The sequence below is a fragment of the Crassostrea angulata genome, chromosome 10 (genome assembly GCF_025612915.1).
Source record: "Crassostrea angulata isolate pt1a10 chromosome 10, ASM2561291v2, whole genome shotgun sequence".
In the NCBI taxonomy this organism is placed as follows: domain Eukaryota; kingdom Metazoa; phylum Mollusca; class Bivalvia; order Ostreida; family Ostreidae; genus Magallana; species Magallana angulata.
Genome location: NC_069120.1, coordinates 27,310,468 through 27,331,580, shown reverse-complemented (window position 1 = coordinate 27,331,580; position 21,113 = coordinate 27,310,468). Strand labels below are relative to the sequence as shown.

The 21,113-nt window shown below is 33.4% G+C and overlaps 1 protein-coding gene across 1 annotated transcript in view; it reads left to right on the top strand.

The window, feature by feature from the left end:
* Positions 1–21,113, top strand: part of LOC128167436 (uncharacterized) — a 44,107-nt gene that overhangs the window by 17,318 nt on the left and 5,676 nt on the right. The window contains exons 5-33 of the mRNA XM_052833158.1: positions 4,564–4,988; positions 5,098–5,165; positions 5,648–5,793; positions 6,015–6,038; positions 6,311–6,427; positions 6,781–6,897; positions 7,119–7,238; positions 7,960–8,076; positions 8,781–8,897; positions 9,625–9,747; positions 10,024–10,140; positions 10,525–10,641; positions 11,571–11,696; positions 11,930–12,057; positions 12,154–12,364; positions 12,468–12,614; positions 12,743–12,953; positions 13,078–15,687; positions 15,912–16,081; positions 16,177–16,347; positions 16,575–17,002; positions 17,080–17,409; positions 17,492–17,620; positions 17,753–17,855; positions 18,132–18,376; positions 18,508–18,747; positions 18,840–19,323; positions 20,373–20,536; positions 20,845–21,078. Coding sequence (XP_052689118.1) covers positions 4,564–4,988; positions 5,098–5,165; positions 5,648–5,793; positions 6,015–6,038; positions 6,311–6,427; positions 6,781–6,897; positions 7,119–7,238; positions 7,960–8,076; positions 8,781–8,897; positions 9,625–9,747; positions 10,024–10,140; positions 10,525–10,641; positions 11,571–11,696; positions 11,930–12,057; positions 12,154–12,364; positions 12,468–12,614; positions 12,743–12,953; positions 13,078–15,687; positions 15,912–16,081; positions 16,177–16,347; positions 16,575–17,002; positions 17,080–17,409; positions 17,492–17,620; positions 17,753–17,855; positions 18,132–18,376; positions 18,508–18,747; positions 18,840–19,323; positions 20,373–20,536; positions 20,845–21,078 — 7,739 coding nt within the window. The remainder of the gene's footprint in view (positions 1–4,563; positions 4,989–5,097; positions 5,166–5,647; positions 5,794–6,014; positions 6,039–6,310; positions 6,428–6,780; positions 6,898–7,118; positions 7,239–7,959; positions 8,077–8,780; positions 8,898–9,624; positions 9,748–10,023; positions 10,141–10,524; positions 10,642–11,570; positions 11,697–11,929; positions 12,058–12,153; positions 12,365–12,467; positions 12,615–12,742; positions 12,954–13,077; positions 15,688–15,911; positions 16,082–16,176; positions 16,348–16,574; positions 17,003–17,079; positions 17,410–17,491; positions 17,621–17,752; positions 17,856–18,131; positions 18,377–18,507; positions 18,748–18,839; positions 19,324–20,372; positions 20,537–20,844; positions 21,079–21,113) is intronic.

The following is a 21,113-nucleotide window of genomic DNA, read 5'->3' as shown; positions in this document are numbered from 1 at the left end:
TACAAAAACACCATCATCACCCTCAACAGCTATGTCAGGAACATCATCCACAGGGCTTTTTACACCAGAAACGGTTAAAATCACTACATCTGAAGAGTACACAACCACCAGAGAATTTGGTCTTACAAGTGGACCAGCAGAGCATATTACTACATCAGAAAAATCTACGACCACATATTTAGAGCAATCAACTGCAACGCCTTTGACCACTGAATCAACAACTACAAAATCACTAATGACAACAACAGAAGCAACGATAACTGAAACAACAACTATTCTTCAGTCTGAAACGTCTACTTCAACAGAACAGCCCATGGCAATGAATACAGAAACGATTACCTTATCTACGAATTCACCCACAACTACCTCTATTCCTGAGGTTGAACCAACACATACAACTGCATCTAAACCAGAAGCATCGACAGATGATTTCATATCTTCAACGTTGAGTGAAACATTAATTACGGTGACAGAATCCCCACAAAGCGACCCCTCAACGTTAAATACAGAAGAAATGACTTCACAGTCCCCAACAGATAATCCTACCCAGAGCACCACAACGATTGAAATACTACAAACCACCCGGAAAAATCAAATGGAAGAAACCACTGTAAAATTTGTGAATGATACTGAATTATCAGAATCAAACACAACAGTTTTGGATAGATCAACGACCGACATGGTGACAAAAGAACCGGAAACCTCTGTTTTACATACAGAACAAACAACAATATCAACGGCAGAATTATCATCTACAACAGCGGGGTTTTCAACAGATGCAACTTTTAAAGAAAATTTAACAACTAAATTTTTGAATACCTTATCGGCAACAGAACTGTCGACACCAACAGCACATTCACCATCTGCTACAACGACTCCAGTTTCAATTGAAAATACATCATCATCGTCAACTATATCGGTATCATCGACACAGTCGACGATCGATATGTCAACTTTAAATCATGAAATAACAGCAGAAACATCGACAATGTCAACAAAGTTACTTGAAAATACAGAGGAAACGAGTACCATTTTGTCAGAATATACATCAGCTGGAACGACAGCGGAAAATAAAACTCTATCAAATACAACTGTGGCAGGGACATCGATAGGAATCTCTATGGAAGAAACAAGCCCATCCACATCGACAACATATAAGATGTCAACACTAAGTGATACTAGTTCATCTGCAGAAGATGTCACCACATTACATTCACATTCAACGGCTCCATCTATGAATGCTTCACTAGATATTACATCTATATCAACAGTTACAGAATCCTCTTCTACCTTAACACCGATAAAAACCTCAATAGATATAACAACTGTAGTTTCTACAACCGAAGATACAGCTTTAACTACATCGACGACTTCTATTTCAGGTAAGACGGAAACTTCTTGAAGTTACGTAAATGATAGCCTTAAAGCTATATGTTTGACCAATTTAATTTAACATTCATAATAACAATAAAAAGCACGATGTACGCATTTCACAACAAATCAATACATATGAAAGATAAGTAAACCATGATATTTTAGTATGTTTGTTTTTGTTACTTATGAAAATCTAATCAGCAAAATAGAAATTGAACACAACTTTTTAAATTGCGTACAAATTGAGAACTTCATCGACAGAAACAACTCTTTTGTTGGAGACAAAACACACATTTCAAGAAACTATTATAAATCCAGGTTTCCAGTATCATTGCATACAGTTTCAGTATATTTTTTACGACGTCTTCCGATCTAAAAGTTAACACTCAAACATATCACGCACCTACAAAAGACATTAGCCAATAATGAGTAAAACCTACAGCCAATGAAATAAATGATATATTAAAATCCAGTGTTACCGAAAAAAAACTTCCGATGAGACTGCATAATTAATAAGGGATTTTTAAAAAGCTCTGGTAAGTCTTTTTCACAACCCAAAGTAAGTTTGAATTGGACATGTTTGCAGATTCTGTAGTATCTTTAAAAAGTGAATTACAACTTCGATTTATTTTTCAAAATTTCTCCAATTGCTTATCATCATTTATTGTTTCAAGTATCTATGTCTTAATCAATGGACACTTATTATATATTGATATTTTTAATGTTACCTGAATATAGCAAAGTAGCGTAAAAATTATTTTTATTTTTAGAGAGCACAACAGAATCTACAGACATTCCTCAAGTAGAAATTACAAATCCAATGATAAGCTCCTCATTAAAAGAAGAAAGCACACTCAACGATCTAATATCTACAACAGAAACAACAAAAAGTGCTATCAACAATGTCACTGGAACATCAAAACAAAATGAATTTGTTTCCTCTTCAGTAAATAATGCAGAAATGTCAACTTCTGACATTTTAGCTACAACAAATGAAATAAGTCCTAGTACAGGAGAAACAGTATCGTTATCGACATCAACAAGCGAAAACATGCCAGACTCAACCTCTGTGGGAGGAGAATTGCAATCCACAAATACCCCGTCAAAAAGTTTAGACAACTCCACGTTAACTAAAACAGCTGTTTCTACGTCAACTGCTACTACAATTGGAACATCAACGCAAAATACTTTTTCAAATTCAACAGATAACACATCATCATCATCATTTTTATTACAATCAACAACTGAATCAACGATGACCACAAGTGATAGCATTGATTCACATTCAACCGAAATTCCATCTAATTCAGCATCAACGACATCGACAGTGACATCGGAGACGACAGCAGATATATTGAAACCTTTTGAAGAAACAACAATGTTAAATACACCATCAACTTATTCATCAGTCACTAAATTTCATTTCACAACATCAACACAAGGACCAACAATTACAGAGGCATTATCAACAAGTTCAACGCCAACAGACCATTTTTATTCACAAGAAAGTACAACAGTATCAGAAACTATTTCAACTGATAATACAATCTTAAATATTGAGTCAACAGGGGATAAAATGACAATTAGGGACGCATCTTCAACTTATACGCCTGTGTCAACTATAAACGCAGTGAATACGGTTACCAGCCTTCCTACATCACCGCATCAACAAATGGCAACATCAAATATGAATGATGCTCTAGAAAACCAAACTGTAACAGACGCAACGTCTACTTTTCAATCACTACAAACGAGAGACACGAGAACAAACACAGTTACCACAATTCAAGAAAGTACAACAAATGAATATACGCCAACATCAGAAAAAAGTTCACTTAACACAGATATACCAAGAACTTTTTCAGAAACTGATACGACAAGAGAAGAAACTACGACGGCCTTAGAAGATTCTTCGATGCACTCAATATTTACCACATCTAATATAGAGACGACAAATAGTATGTCAACAAAAATAAATCCAGAAATCCGAAGCACGACGGACACAGAAACTACATCAACGATTCCGTCAACATCGACAATGTATACTCAAACAACTGCCGAAAGTACAAACGTTATAGAGAGTTCATCAACACTTCCATCAACTTCAAACATAAATGTTAAGACGTCTCCGTTATCAGTTACAACAATGGAAACACAACAGACCACAATAAACTTAAGAGAAACATCAACGGAGGTTCTTAGTACGTCAGAGACCAATCCGACCTTAGAAAGCACCGACGACGCCGAGAAGACCCCGACATTAACTTCAAGCGTTACAACTAGCACGTATCCTTTATCTGATGTACACACCTTAGCTACGCAGACAATGGTACAACGCACGACAGACGAAAAAGATAGTTCATCCACATTAACAACAATGACAGCATCGGCCCCAAGGACATCAGGAGAAAGCATGACTGTCACAGAGGAAGTATCAACAATTTCAACAGGAACACTAAATGATGAAACAAGAAGAACAACTTCAGAAACAATATCGAATACGGAAAGCTTATCAACTGTTTCTACGGACACAACTGAAAGTACACTGGTCGCAGAAAAGACTATGGCATTTTCAACGATTACAACTTCAAAAATAGAAGCAACAGAAGAAAGTACAACGTTGCCTGAAAGTACTTCAGTGTCTTCATCAGTGGCAACCCCAGATAGAATAACAACGACAATTTCATCTAAATCCACACTGGAATCTCAGTCTCAATTACCAACTTCAGCTGAGAGCACGACCATGAGTTTGAATCTAACTACTGATTTTTTGGATCCTGCACCACAAAAAAATCAAAGTCGATATGAAAATGATACAACAACACTTATTATAAGTTCAAGTCTATTGTCTACATCTGTTGCTAATGCAGAAGAAACCACCAATGGCAGTCAGATTTTAACCACAGAAACTTCTTATACAAATAGTTATGAAACAACTAGTATAAGAGGTACATGATCGATATTTGGGTGATTTAGCTGCAATGTTGTTTCAAAAATGACGTATCGTACAGTCATGTTTATTTATATTCATCATAGTTTTCATGACACGTTTGTGAATTATCGTTCCATAATAATGAAAAAAAAACTTTTTTCTAACTTTGAAACATAATTTTTCATAACGAAATAAAAAAAAAATCACTTAATTGATATATGATAATTTTTAAAAATTAATAATTCAATCTTTTTTAGAACCTACGACGTCAAACACTGCCATTTCAAGTCAGAGAACAACGAATATTGTTCCGCCATCATCAACGCAAGATATCATTGCTACGTCAGATGTTACGTCACAGACCACTAACACTTCTACAACAGCATTACTATCAACAATCAAATCTACCAGTACCACCCCCTCTACTACAACCAGTACATTACCTACCACGACGATCGGCAGTATTCTGTCAACCATGGTTGGTAACATTTTGACAACCACGAGTAACGCTGGAAAGTTAACAACTTTAGGAGTGTTGTCGACCACAACAACAACAGCATCTGCCGTAATTCCGGATGAGGAAGTATCAGGTGTAATCAAGATTGAAGAAGAGTTTGACCAATCTTTACTTGATCCAACCTCCGATGCGTTTAAAAAGAAAGTTGCTGAGATATTACAACTGGTAGGTTTTTAGAAGCAATAAGTTAAGATCATTTTTTAATACAAAAATCGGAAAAAGATTTTTTCAAACATACATAAAATGTATCACTTTTAAATTAAATGTTTTTCAGCTGGAGAAATTATTTTCAATTGCTGGAATGTCTGATCAGATTGGAAACATCAAAATAGAAGGATTTGTGTAAGTATCTGTAGACATACAAAATTAGCAATCACAATAAGGTAATCTTTGATACCACGTAAAAGTAAAGAAGAAGCTGTGTTTCTACGAAATTATTTAAAACTCTTGCCCAACTGGATGGTTTGCCTTCTCAACGCAGCTTTGTTCGGAGATTGGTTCGTTGAACAAGACCAAATATGATAAAATAACCAAAAAATAAAATCTATTTTTGAAATAACTGGACATACGGTGTATTCTAATAGTCGAGCTTTATTCTTAGTCAATAGTACATACATTTGTTTATATGTGTGTAAATTGATTGTAACATTATATTCAAAAACTCGTGTTTTTTTTTTGTAAACTTAACATTTTTTTATTTTGTTTAAAAAAACAAACGGTTTAGAGCCGTTCATTTACCGCTTGAGTCAATTTTTTCTTTCGTCATATATGTTAAAATAATACATCAATTAATATTAAAAGATGTCATTATTATCTATTTTTAGAGAAGGCAGTTTAATTGTTATGTTCAAGGTAGCAATTATGGGAGAATATAATGTCACAAAGTTGAAAGTGGAACTTAACACAGCTTATTATCAACATCGGGCAGAATTGCAGTACAACTTAAAGGAAGAATTCACACAATTCTCAGGTAAATGTAATAAAACAAAGCGCAAAAAACACCGATTTTTTTTTTTACTGCAGATAGGATTTTTGAGTTGGATAATGAAATGGATACTGACGACTTTGACTCAATACTCAGAAACACAAAAAAATATTTTGTTTTGGTTTTACCATATTTATTTGTGGTACTTGAATAAAAAGTTTAGTAAATGATGTAAAATAATTTACATGTGAACTTTTTTCTTGTAGAGAATGGGACGATAATAGGACCGGGTAAGTTTAAAAGATAATATAAATAATTTGTATTTTGATAATAATATATGCAAAATGCATTCATACTTTTGAATTATTGATATATATTTATTTTGTAAAATGAATGAACATCATTTAACACATTATTGCCAGGCAAGAGTTATTGGTACACCCCCGCTCCGAAGTTATTTGGAAACATAGATGACCAAAAACCCTTGGCTAGCATCAAAAAGATAAGCCTTGCAAAATAGCACAATAGTTAACTTTTCTGTTTTTGCTTTTCTTTCTGACAGTTATCAACAACTGTGTAGGTATCTCTTGCCCACAAAACACTTTTTGTAAGAGCCGTGAAGACCATTATGAATGCCTCTGTAAGGAAGGCTACGTTCTCGACAATAGCGAATGCCAAGGTAAATGACATTGCTTTCGGACTCGGATGACCTCAATTCCAAACATTGCTCAATAAATCAGTGATGTAAAATGCAACTGAAATTAAAGCCTTCAATCTAAATGAGTAATACAAAGTTTTTACTTTTTAGAGTGCTTTTATTTTAAAAGGATAAAAAGATAGGATATTAGTCATTTTGACTTTTAAACATCGAAATAAAATTTAACTTGCTTTTGAAAAAGCTAAATACATGTTCTGGAAAAAAGTCAATTAAAATGCATTAGACTAATGCAAAGATTTCAGCGTCTTAATTAATTGTATAACACACACACACAAAATATATATAAAACAATTATATTGTTTTGTTGATAACAGATGTCAACGAATGCCTAGGATATCCTTGTTCAAATCATTTCATCTGTGAAAACACTATTGGGAGTTACAATTGTTTTTGCGAAGAGGGATTTACCCTTGTAGGAGACAGTTGTCAAGGTAATATATTGATAAGGTTATGAATTCCTTATTTTGCAGACTGTGGATAGAATTGCATTTGTTAAACATATTTCTAAATATTTAACAATGTTAAAATTTGTTTGAATATGCAATAACAGCCTAAATTTTTCTCAGCTATTATGACCCCGACCGACCTCACCAATCTTTAATAAACATTCCATTTGAGATATTTATTAATCTAAGATATCGGTATGTTTTAGATATTGATGAATGCAAAGTCCATGAGATTTGTCCTCCACATTCAACCTGCATTAATTTTGAAGGAAGTTATATTTGTGCTTGCAATGATGGTTTCGCCAAGAATGATACCATATGTTCAGGTAAAGATACAGTCTTACAAATGATACATAATACAGTAGATGAAAAATGTCAAAATAAAGTAAACATTAGAAGACGGTCAGTTATATAATATGTAAGTTTAAAGTTGACAGAAAGAGTGTTGTTGAACTAGAGGTATTCTTAAAATAGCATATCAAAGATAACAAAGTAACAAGTGTTTGTGAAATAAATGGTTTTAAGTTTTATCCCATTAATTATACCCACTTTCATAATAAATGGTGTTAAGTTTCCTCCCATTTGATGATTTTTATATGCAGTTGGTTAATGTACCTACCATTATCCATTTGTCTGTGGTTGGATTTGTCATGAAATAAAAAAATTAATCATTTCAAGTAATTTTTATTCAGAATTTAACAAATGTTTTGTGTTCGTTCGTTTGACGTTTGTTCCTTTCTTTTTCTTGATTCTTACGTCTTGAAACCTACATATGTTCAGAATTTAACAAATGTTTTGTGTTCGTTCGTTTGACGTTTGTTCCTTTCTTTTTCTTGATTCTTACGTCTTGAAACCTACATATGTTCAGAATTTAACAAATGTTTTGTGTTCGTTCGTTTGACGTTTGTTCCTTTCTTTTTCTTGATTCTTACGTCTTGAAACCTACATATACCTAATTTTGGAAAAGCAAAAAGAAAAAATGCCCACATCTTTAATAAGAATCCATAAAACCACACCTGTTTTACCTTTTCTTTTTTTTTTTTTTAGATGTGAATGAATGTGAAAATAACGTTTGTCCAGAACACTCGGACTGCCGAAACATGGAAGGAAGTTATACATGCGACTGTCAGCGAGGTTTTCAAAGCAGTGGTGGAGTATGCATTGGTAAATGATCAATTATTGTTTTACTAAGCTTGAAAAGTGTAGGACTGTGAAATCGATTTAATTTTTAAAAAAGCTATCCATGTAAAAAAAAAAACCAGGCAAAGCATTATTTCGTAGCAAAAGGGTTATTCTTAAGTTTCATGAAATGTCAGCCTTAACTGTTAGACCCATGTTTTTTATTTGACCCATGAAGTAAAGCAAATCGATTCAAAGAGGGTTAAAAAGAAAACTGTGAATAACAACGGATGGCAGATAACAGTTTAAGTAGCTAACGAGTTCGAATATTGAAATCGGTTTTAACATTATAGAGTGGAAGGAAAGAATTTTTATATTTCAAGATGTATTGGTAATCAAATATTTGCCGATTGTTATTTGTTAAAAAACAAAATATATGAAATTTTCTAGATTATTGCATGCAAATGATGACTAAATTTGAATACAAGTATTGTCCAAATTTCCAATAAACACTTTCTGAAAAATTTAACGTCTTCAACAAGACGCACATTGAAAATTGTATCAACAATAAAGACAAAAAGTATCTGATTTATTCTTTTTTTTTAATCCAAAATCATGTTTACAATGACAAATGCAGTAAAAAACAAAGATTATTGGCTATATAGAAAATGATTTAATTGCAAAACAGTAACTTTGACGTAGAAACTATGAATTATTCGTATATTATTTTTAATGTATATATTTTTTAGATGTAAACGAATGTTTATCCAGTGTGTGCCCTGAAAATTCTCATTGTGAAAACACTCTTGGAAGTTACATCTGTTCTTGTCAGCCTGGTTTTATCAAAAATGCAACGCAGTGTCAGGGTAAGACAAAAGTGTGAAAAAGTGAGCGAACTTCAAAAGAAAAGATTTTTTATGAGCTATATTCATATCTTGGTCAATCTATGCAATATCCGTAAATATTGATTCTCGTTTATTAAGGTATTTAATCACCATAAATGGTTACCTTAAATTGGCTACTATCAGTTACAGCTGATTATAAGAACCGTTAATTTTGTGAAATCTAATAGGAGTTTTCCCATTGATAAGTATATAGGAAAGTGGAGATTTTGCAGCAACCCGATAATGCGATGAATGTTTAGATTTCTGTCTAGGTCAAACGGCCTCACAATATGAACTGCAATTAAATTGACTATAAAAAACATTAACGACATCCGAAAAGAATTACGACAATCAACAAAACATTCGCCCACCATTGTTTGCTTAAAAGCAATTGCTCTTCAAAGATCGTGCTCTTTTTTATTGTCATAATAACAATTTGTGTAGTTTTCATAAAGAGTTAATGAATGTTTTAAAACATGGCAAGGTTAATTTGTTTTGTTAAAAGGTGTAGTATTTTAATGTTTTAAATAACATTTTCTCTTTCTCTCTTTTCCAATAAAAAAGAATCATTTCTCTATTATTTGACATTAAAAAAAAGAACTTCTTGTTTCTAATAGTTGAACAAAGTTTAAAACCGGTCGCATGGAATTTAAATTATTTTATTATATATCAAATTTCCTATTTTTTTCTTTTTGTCTCAATTTCACAGATATCGATGAATGTTCGTCCATGTCCAATCCTTGTATGGAAAACAGCGTCTGTAGTAATACCAAAGGCAGCTATGTTTGTACTTGCAAACCTGGATATCTTGATATTGGCCATTCTTGTAAAGGTGACACTTTTCAACCTATAAATATGCTTCAACTAGTTTTTTGATCAAGTATTTTAAAATAAAGGCATTGCCATGTGACCTACTAGTATACAATAAAATGTGTTCGTTTGTACTTCAAAAACAAACAAGTGAACGAAAAGGCGCAATAGCTTGTTTTCATGATAAAGGTATGTTGTGCGTGATTCATTTTCGCTTTTGTTTTATCATATTTAACATTTTATTAATGTTGTACAAGTAATCAAATAATTTAAAAAGAAATTTTCTTCGTTATAACAGACATCAATGAGTGCAATCTTGGAATATGTCCACCATATTCGATATGTAATAACACAGAAGGAAGTTATATATGTTTTTGTATAGATGGATACCAGATGGATAATAAAACGTGCATTGGTGAGTTGACAGATATTTTGTCCTCTTGAATTTTTGAATCTCATGTACAGTATTTCCATGAAAATTCAGACCAATCAAAAGTAAGCCCCTTTTAGTGCAAATACAAGAATAATTAGCATTAAAGCACTTATCTGCTTTCGATTAGATTTATTTATTGTTGGTCATGCAGATTTCAATCTCTATAAATGTCTGAAAAATTAAACAATTTACAAAATTGTTCGATTATGTTACATATTTGTACATGAAATATTATCTTAACCAAAACTAAGTCAATAGATTGTGAATATCGAGATAGAGACATTAAAAAGACACATAATTACAGTATGTAGAAAAATATTTTATACCACAGACATAACTCTTTGTATGAATACGTTTATTATGTAGATGTAAATGAATGCGACAGTAACGTCTGTCCGGCTCATTCTGTATGTGGCAACACCGCTGGAAGTTACACGTGTGCATGTGATCCAGGATACAAAATGTCGAACGGAGTTTGTCAAGGTAAAATAAAATTTAAAAAAAACCCAAAATCTTGTAATTATGAAAAAAATCGTAGCAAAATAAAAAAGATTGTTATTCATGGTTTTTACTATCACTTGTAGAAGTAATACTTGTGTTTAGCGTTCATATAAATTAAACATTAAATCTCTCCTGAATTGATGATCCAACATTTTCAAACATTGTAGCCTTCGTGAACAAAATGGATCATTTTAAGCATAAACATGTTCATTTTTGTCTAAAAGGAGTTTATTGTCCCTGGAGACTGCAACTATTTCAGGAGACAAAGCTGAGGGAAATAATCGCTTCCGAAGGGGCAATAAACTTGCTATCGGCCGAATACTGTTGAATCATTTTTATTCGTGGGGGTCAATGTTCGTGGGTAGAAAAATTTGTCCTGGTTAATGGGGACGTAATTTTGTAGGTATTGTAATCGGGATAGTTTTAATAAATATTAAACAAGTTATTAATTGTGCATAGGTTCGTGAGGATGTAAATTCGTGGGCAAGGGTAACCTAAGAGATAGACGAGCATTGGTCCGTCACGAACAATGATGATAGTCACGAAAAAGGTATTTTATTATACCGAAGAAAACTAGTTGTCGGTATTGCAGATTTTTTATAATGGTAAACAAAGTAGGGTTATCGGACTTCGAATTTTACGTTGCTACGCGAATTACACCAGAGTTGTTTCGAGTTTAAAAACGAGGGAAATCGAATGCCGCCCGTGAATAGTTTTGATGACTATTCACCATGGGCAGATAACTTGGAAACTGTTTCACGGTTAGATAGATAGTGTGTTTTTGTTGTTGTAATTCTACAAAAGAAAATATTCTATTATGGAGGTATATTTAAATTCTTTAACTTCAGAGACGGGGTATACATGTATGTTTCATCAAGTGCTGTGTATGTTCATTTTATTTTTTAACGTAGATATTGACGAATGTACCAGTGGTCTCAATGTATGTCCAACGGTGTCGACTTGTATCAACACTGATGGTTCATATTACTGTAAATGCAATGAAGGATACTTCCAGTCTAACTCTTATTCATGTTCAGGTAACTCTTTAGTTTCTCTCTGGGAAAAATAATTCTCTTTTTTCTGTACGAGTCTATACATCATACATTCATTATTGCAACAGTTCAATATTTATTTTTTGTCATTTATATTTTCTATTCAAAAAGTGCGCGTATAATCCCTCGTTTGTCTTCGTATGACGAATATAAGATAACTTCATATCGCAAACGTTTAGAAAACCAGCTATCTGATTTGGACTTTGTTTGTTTTTAAGAGAGCAGTGTTTATGGCATCGACCTGCGTGTACAGAAAATAAATGGAAGTGACGCAACATATTCTGTTGAATTAAATGATTCCAGCTCATCGGAGTTCCAAACGTTAGCATCTCACCTCAAACAAATAGTATGTTTGTTTTCTTTATTTATTCCAAATTTCTGATCTTGTTTATTATATATGTCATTGTTACTGAAATTTCAAATTTTCCCCTCATACTTATAGACTCAAGTAGTAGTAATGGATTCGTCAATAAGCGAGGGGTTTCTTGGATCTACGTTTCACAAATTTGAACCAGGTAGCATTGTGTCGTCTGGCAATTTGTTTTACGAACCGGAGGTGACGCTCTCATCTGATGATGCAGATATATTTTCTTATAACTCCACTTCAGCATATATGGAGAATTCAATTCAAATATCTGAACTCAATCTCACCGGTAAAGTTTGTTTACTTTTTGCTATCCGATTAAACAATATTTTTTTTTGTCAAACGTTTGATTGAATTTTTTTTTGATAATTTATTTAATGAAAATATTTTAGATGTAAATGAATGTCTTGACGAACATTGGAATGATTGCTCACCGTATGCTAATTGCACAAATGTACCAGGAAAATACAATTGCACATGTTTTCCGGGTTATTTGGATATCTCAGAAGACCCATTAAAACCTGGCAGGCTCTGTGCTGGTATGTGTGCATGATTTTGACATGAAGTAAATGTTAGTTAAACATTCATGCATGTACAAATTTTTTTTTTCAAATACTGATAAATTCAAGGATTTTTTTAAAATAAAATTTCTTTAAAAACCTTACAGCAATCAGTGATCAACATAAAGACACAATACAAGGACTGTCTGTAGAAACCAACAACACCCATTACCTTGTGTCAGAAAATGCCTATTTCACAATCCGCTTATCACGTGGCTCACACGTGACATTTAATATTTCATACGGGGACGGATCAACCGAGCAAATTGTTTACACCAATGTCTTGACTTTTCTCTCAGTTACTGTATTCAGTCACAAGTAAGTATGACATAGGAAGTGAATATTGTGATAATGTTTTCTTATTATTTCCGACCGATTTTTTAAATAAAAGACTAAATATTTAGACGGATTCGTCTTGTGGTTTAATGAATTTACTTTATAGGTATACAGCGAGAGGAACATATAACGTGTCTGTGTGGGCTGTGAACGAAATCAGTAAAGAGACGGCAACAGTTATCGTTGACGTTGTCAATGATATAAAAAATTTGAATCTGACCTACACATCTACAGATTTGTCTTACGATGGACAGAAAAGATTTGAACTCAGGACACAAGAGACACTAAAAAATGTCAAAATATCTTGGGACTTTGGAAATGGATTTGAACAACCAACGCTGATGTCTTTGTTTTCATCTTCAGTACCACTGACTGTTGATCATTACTATAATGTCGGTAATAAATTAGTCAGAGTTAATGTGTCGAACGAAAGAACCTTCCAAGTGATAGAGAAGACATTTTATATCGAAGAAAAACTGTCAGGTTTGGAAATTGATTGTAGTTCAAATGTTACCGAGCCTCTAAAAACTTTGTATTTGTTTGTACGTTTCCAGGAAGGTTCCAATGTGACTTTATTTATAAGTTTTGGTGATGGAAATAAATTACAATCTGCGTTGCAAAATTACAGACGAAACTCATATTCGAATTATTATCCAACCGTTTTCTCAAACAGTGGAGTGTATAATATCTCAGTGCGAGTCTTCAACACATATTCCGAAATGACAGCATCACTGACAATTTACGTTGAAACCCCAATCAGGGACCTTATTTTGTCGACCGGAAGTGTTGTTGATTTGCCAGAAGGCAAATTTAAATTGTTGTTATCGTTTACGGGAAATGGATTGGAGCCGTGTTGCATGACATGCAAGACATACATAAAGGGGTTTTATCAGCAATCAGACATGATAACTCTTATCAAGAAAACCAGCCCCGTAGAAATTCATACTGTCTGGCGAAATGAAAGCGATGTCGGTTTGGCAGATATCGAAGTTTTGTGTATGAACAGGTTAGGTAATCAAACCTTTACAACTTGGACGACTTTTCAAAGAAAAATTGAGAATGTTTCATTAGAAGTAAGTCAAACATCTATTGTTGTTGGTGGCGCTATTACTGTTACCTTTAATATCGGAGTTGGATCACACATTGAATATCAATATGATTTAGGAAACGGTGTGAAGGATATTGTTAAAATTTCAAATAACCTAGTTAAGAACCACGAAGTTAGTGTTGATAATTACTACCAGCTAATGGGAGTATATAAAGTTAATCTAAATGTTAGCAATCAAGTCTCGACGGTTATCAAAACACTTGAAGTCAAAGTCCTGGAAGAAATTAAGGGTTTAAAATTATCAAAATACTATATGACTTCTGATAGTAAGGAAACTATACATAAAGGATATGGATCAAATAGTGACATATTCCCAATAGAACGCCCGGTAATTTTCGACTCCTCTGTCAGCAGTGGAAATGAAATCGTGTACATTTGGAAGTTTGGGCTTGAAAATGCGTATGTCACTAAAGATGCAAAAGTAACATACAAATTTAAAAATATTGGGACCCAACTGATTTCTGTTAATGCAAGCAATGGAATATTCTTTGCATACAAAGACTTTAATATAACTCTGCAGGAAATTGTTAATCCATATTCTTTAAGTAACGATGGGCCAAAAAAGGCTTATGAAGTCATGACGTTTCTATTGAAGTTGTCAAACCCCGGAACAAAACCATGCTACGTCTGGCAGATGGGTGATTCCCAACCTCGCACTATTTACGGTGATACCTTTTGTGAAGAAAAGGCAAAGCTCAATGCGTATGTGTACAAGCCGTGGAATGTTTCTAACGAAATTCGTCATCAGCATATGTACAGATCAAATGGAACACACAATGTAAATGTTTTCGGATTTAATTTGGTGTCCACCCAACATATATACGACATTGGTGTTATAACGGGCGCAAATTGTTTTTATCCAAATGTTCATATAATTGGAGGAGGGCAACGGATAGACGAACCCGTAAATAGGTTTAGATCAGAATGGATAAATTTAGAAAGTTCTGCAGAAATCAACTGCCCAGCGTCCAAAGGTCCCGAATATCATTGGAAATTCTTTAAAATTACGGAAGGAAACACCTATCTGGACAGAGTCTTCAGTCCATACAATATAAGTACCAATGCAACCGATCACTTTAAAATCTTATTCGAACCAAACACATTTCAACCAGGGCTGTATAGCATTAGTTTAAATGTTTCAATGAAAGATATTCCTGGAATGTTTTCCGAGCATTATACGTATCTTAATATCACAAAAACTCCATTGGTTGTGAGAATTTCTGGTGGGACTGCAAGAAACATTGGATATGACTCCAAATTGATTTTAGACGCACATCAGATGACCAAAGATCCAGACTCTGATAAAACATCTAATTTTACATTCGAATGGAGATGTCGACAGGAAAATGAGGTTTATCCTCCAACGTTAAACTACATAACCCTGCCAACTTTAGACGAGGCCTTAAATCAAACGAGACGTGATGGTTGTTTTGGCACAGGTATAGGAAAACTTCCAACTTCATCGGGATCTTTTGAGATATCTACACTGCTTCTTGAACCACATTCAATAAATGTATTCGAAGTTTATGTAAGGAAGGACACTAGAGAAGGGTTATTTCAACAAACTGTTGAGGTCATTGACGGTGATCCGCCATTGATTCAGATTGTGTAAGTAGATATCATATTGTAATTAATCGTCTATCTCAGGCAAAGGTATCATAAAATTCAATTAAATGAAAAAAGATAGAGTATTAGATTAATATATGACATAAATGATGCATCTAACATATGTGCAGTTTTATTTTGCATTCTACATGCAGTAATTAACCAAAACTCATTTTTAAAAATTGATTTGTCAATAAACTATAGTATTCTCTCTGGTAAATTTTTAGATGCGTGGAAAACTGTAACTCTAAAATGAATCCATCAAGCTCCTTCAGCGTACAAGGAAAGTGCTTGTCGTGTAATCTCTTTGAAAAGGTGCAGTTTGAATGGTCGCTGTTTATAGAGGAAATGGATGAGTTCAAAATTGTTCCTCATTTTGACTCGTTTTTAGTTACAGGTGAGTTTTAAGTTTATTGTGTATCAATTAATTAGTATTTCCATCACTTATGAATATTTGTTTGAAATAGAGTCCCATTATATTTTATTTTGTAGACACAACATCATCCGTTCTTGTGTTTGAATCTTCCACTTTGACTGGTGGGAAAACATATCGATTAAGGCTGGCTGCAAATATTTATGGTTACTCTGGCAGTTTTACGGAATACGAATTCATTACCAATCTTCCCCCATATGGAGGAACATGTGGTATAAATCCAAGTTCAGGTAATGATAATGTATATCTATGAAGCGGTCAGATTATGTTTGAGAAAGAGAATTAAAAAGATCTATAATATATTATATGCATCTTATATACGGTACTTGCAAATTAAAATGGAACCATGTAGACTGGTCTTTGTTTGAAAACAACAGTTGTACGCATAGAAAAATCCAAATGTTCTTAATGAAAATTGCATATCTTTTTTCTAGAGCAAATTTTTTTAATTTTACAGGATATGCTCTAGAAACTGAGTTTGTTATAAGCTGTAATGATTGGGTAAATCCTGGGGAAGAGGAAACCAAAGGAGCTGGTTTACTCTATAGATTCTGGTCCAAGCTTCGAGGTCGCCAGGATACGCAGCTTTTGTACTATGGCACGGATCCTTACACCCCTGATACTACGTTTCCGTTAGGACCGGAAGAGAGTGATTTCTTGCATGATGTAGTTATCCGAATAGCAAATCCTATTGGAGAGTTCGTAGAGACGTGGCTGAGTGTTAAGGTGTCAAAGCCAGTAGTAAAGAGTGACGTCAATGAGTTAATTACTCTCTCATCAGGGCAAGATAGCACTCTAAATGGACTCCTTTCTTCTGGAAAAACACAAGAAGCCAAACAAGTCATTGTTGCAATTGCATCGTTAATTAACACATCTCCCACAGAGGTAGTTTTTCTTTAATAATTCAATTTCATCATTTTATATATTATGTTTGGTACTGACTCCTGCTTATTATTTTTAAGATTGGAATTTCGAGGGCATCCGTTATTAAAGATGTTGATACTGTTCTCACAACAACAACAACAACTACTACGACTACAGTTCCGTCAGCCTCCTCGTCACTTTCCGATTCATCAACTTTTGCTGAATATGACAATTTTACAACATTTATGCCAACTGTGTCGAGCACCACAAAGAAGTCAACAACAGGCAAAGTAACAACCCCAATAACACAATTGCCAACAACAAGAGAATCCCTTTCCACTTACTTTGTGGGAACAACTTTGGATCCAGCTGAAGTTGAGGCAGAAAGACTAAGAAAGGAAGAAGAAGAGAAGCAAAAAAGAATAAAAGTAAATAATTGAAATATTAGTAGGTTGATTTATCAGAAATATACATAACTAATAATTAAATAAATCTATATTTTCTTTATAGTTACGTGAATCGCTCCTAACTACGCTCTCTAATGAGACATCATCCTTGACCTTGGATTCTTTGCAACAGACGGCCCTTTGTTTTAGGGTTGTCACTCATGAATCCTCAGAGTTGTCGGAAACGTCACAAGTAAGATTTCAATTAAACTGCTGAAACGAATCTTTTTTAAGGCCATTTTGAATCTGAATATTGATTTATCTTTCTTCAATATATTTTTCCTATTTGGCTATAACAGTTATTTACATTTTACACCGATTGCAGAAATTGGCGGTGGATGCAATATCGGATGTAGCTAACTCGTTCCAGAAAATTATTCGTCAATCCCAAACCGATTCTACAGTTCAGACATACAGTGCGGCAGAAGGTATTGTTAAATGGATTTTTTTAAATTCTTGTTTAGGAAATCGAAATATGTATTATATGAATCACTGCTTTTGGAAAATAGGTTCATATACCGACAAGTTCTAGCATACACGTTTTAATTATAACTTCGTTTAGATTTGAACCAATGCGAACTAATGTGCATGTTCCAAATCAGCTTATTCGTGGTAAAAGAAAACATGTGCTTGGGTTTTTTATACTAACTTATAAAATTATGAATTGATTTTATAGTTTTTGGAAACTTTTATTATTGCTACAGATATTCTGGCCACTTTGAGTTCCGTCATAATAGCGGCAACCGGAAAAGAACTGGCAGAAATTCAGAAAATAAATGAGGAAGATGGATCATTGGGAGATGAAGGTAGCTCTGATCAAGTAAGTGCAACGACAACAATAACAACTACAACAACAACTACTGAAAAACCATCCACAGTTAATGGGACAACAAAACCACCAACGGCAACAAAATCACCCGAGGAAGTTAAAGAAGAAACAAAGCAGAGAGTTAGTATCAGTGAACTAAAGTTCGTTGCTAATGTAATTCATAATTATTGCATTGCTGTGATTTGTAACTCTATTGTTGCCTTTCAAAGTCATCATTACTGATATATGTAAAAACCAATTTTGATTTTAAGGTTCGTGCACTGGCATCTAAAGTATTTGATGTCGCGGAAGTTGTGTACAAGACTATCATACAGGATCGCGTCCCAGGGGAGCCACCAGTCGTTCTCGAGTCCCAACTTTTCACTATGGTAGCTGAACGGTTGACAGTCAGTGATGTGAACAATACTTATCTTGACACAACGACCGGATCCTTTCAAATGCCTACAATGGATTCTATATTATCTGAAAATACTTCTTTCGTCGACTCAAAGGTTTGTTAATGGTAACCATTAAGCTTTGATATTTCTTGCTTTAACTTCCATGATAAACAATTAATTATATTAATCATAATATTTTTCTGCAGGTTTTGAGTTCTAAAACAAATCCTTACGTATGGGACTATTCAGCAAAGTTTATCAATACTCCAGTCCTGACTCTTAATCTTTACGACAACGAAGGAAAAGAAATTGAAGTGAAAAATCTCACAGATACCATTACGATAGATATCAGTGTTGACTCTTCAAAACTTAAAATATCACAAATAAATTTTCCTCTAACATCAAAAGAGACTCTTTCATACCATTACTTCACAGTTAGATCGAACATGTCCTCCGTTCACGTTGTCGTAAAACCGGAAGATCCGGAAACTAAACTAGAGTGTTATCTCGGCATAGGGAGACAGCCAACATTACAAAGTTATGATTCAAACTTTACAATTCCACATGAGTTGACGTATGAGGTACTTGACCTTCACCTAAAAGAAGAACTGGAACATACCATATTTTTGCCTCCCGAGTTTGTTCAAGAAAAGGGCATTGGAGCATATTATCTGGGAGTAAGGCCAGTGTGTGAGTCATTTTAAGTTTAAAAATAACCCTACGACAACTATAACACTGACTATTGGAAAGCAAAATTGTTGTTTGTGGCGAAGCCTTAGTAAATATTTTTTTAATAACGTAAATGAAACAAATATCGTTTCGTTATATTTTTCCAAATTGTAACAATTTCCCACTGCAAAAAAAAAAAATCTGCGTTTATTGTAAAGAAGTTTATTACAAATTTGAAAATGGAACTCATCTTCATCGATTACGATTTAAAACCTTCCAGATGAGGATATATACTAGACAAAATCTCTAACACCCCAGGCAAGCGTTTGTATTACACTGTTCCTAATTCTAATTTTTTGACCATGACAATGATTGAATACTAGAACTAAGAATGAAAAATAAGAAAGCATTTTTAAAAATCTCAATTTAAATTTATTTGAATAATTTATGAAAAAAATCAAGAAAGCACGGAAACCCTACGATATAAAATTCAATTCATTAATACCATGTGATTTTCTCATTCGCGTTAATAACAGCATTTCAAAGAGATTCCACCTTGAATAAAAAAAAACCTTTGTGAAAGGAGTTGCGCGTGTTGTGCAGTGTTGCATTATATTTCCGGCCAAACCTTAGAATGATTAAGTGTTGTCTGATAAAAACAATCAGTAATCTCTAATGAAAATTTATATTCAGAATAGAATTTTTATTGTTTAGGACACCATAAAATAAAATTTATTTTATGTTTTTTAAAAGCAGTTAAAGGCTGGGAATCGATCGAATCATTTTGAAAAACAAATTCTAAAATCCTATCGAACACGCGTTCCACGATTTTCAAAAGATAGGGTCATTGTCAAGTAATTTCTTATTCGATTACAATTTGAAATGAACAGTTGAGTATTTTAAACAGCAGTCTATAGCGGCAACGACTTAAAAACTAAAGTTAAAAATAAAGACTAGTTTTCTAAATAATTTTAGAAAATGAAAGTGGGGCGCTAGAAATTTTTACCAATATACAATTGTATAAAATTGTTGTGAATAAAATTAAGTAGCCACTTAATTGTTTTTAACAGACAATGAGACAGATGAAGAGGAGTATATCAATTATGACGATTATTACGTTGACTATGGAATTGTAACACCACCTGATCTTCTAAATTATACCATCAGCTTTGTAACTTCCGGTTGTTTCTATTGGAACATCCATCTTGAACAATGGGTGACAAATGGGTGTCAGGTAATTATTACAAAGAAAATTAATAAATTGTAACGTAATCTTAATGAGTTTGCTTACTTTTATTTTAGAACTATTTTTCGGTTGACGAAAAAGGATATGAGTTAAATCCATTTTATAGGAAAGAATTTATGCTGCTTTTTAATTTTTTCTAATAATCTAATTTTCAATTAGTTAGCACTTGAAATAAAACACCAATAAAACCAACTTGCACTCATACGAGGACCCATTCATAGCAAAATTACTTGCAGTAAATATATCGAACACTAACACATTCAAAACTTTCAACAGTATAACACTTTTTGTTTCAGATAAGCTACCTATCTAATTCCAACTACACCAGATGCCTTTGCAATCACTTGACATCATTTGGATCCGATTTTTTCGTTCCTCCAAATACTATTAACTTCATGACAGTTTTCAACGACTTTGAAGCGAAGTTGAGAGACAACTGGGCAGTTCTTGCGGTGCTTTGTTTCATGTATTTAATGTATATGATAGGATTGATTTGGGCTCGTTTTAAAGACAAAAGAGATGTCATCAAGGTATGTATGCAAAATACCAAAAAGTTCAATATATT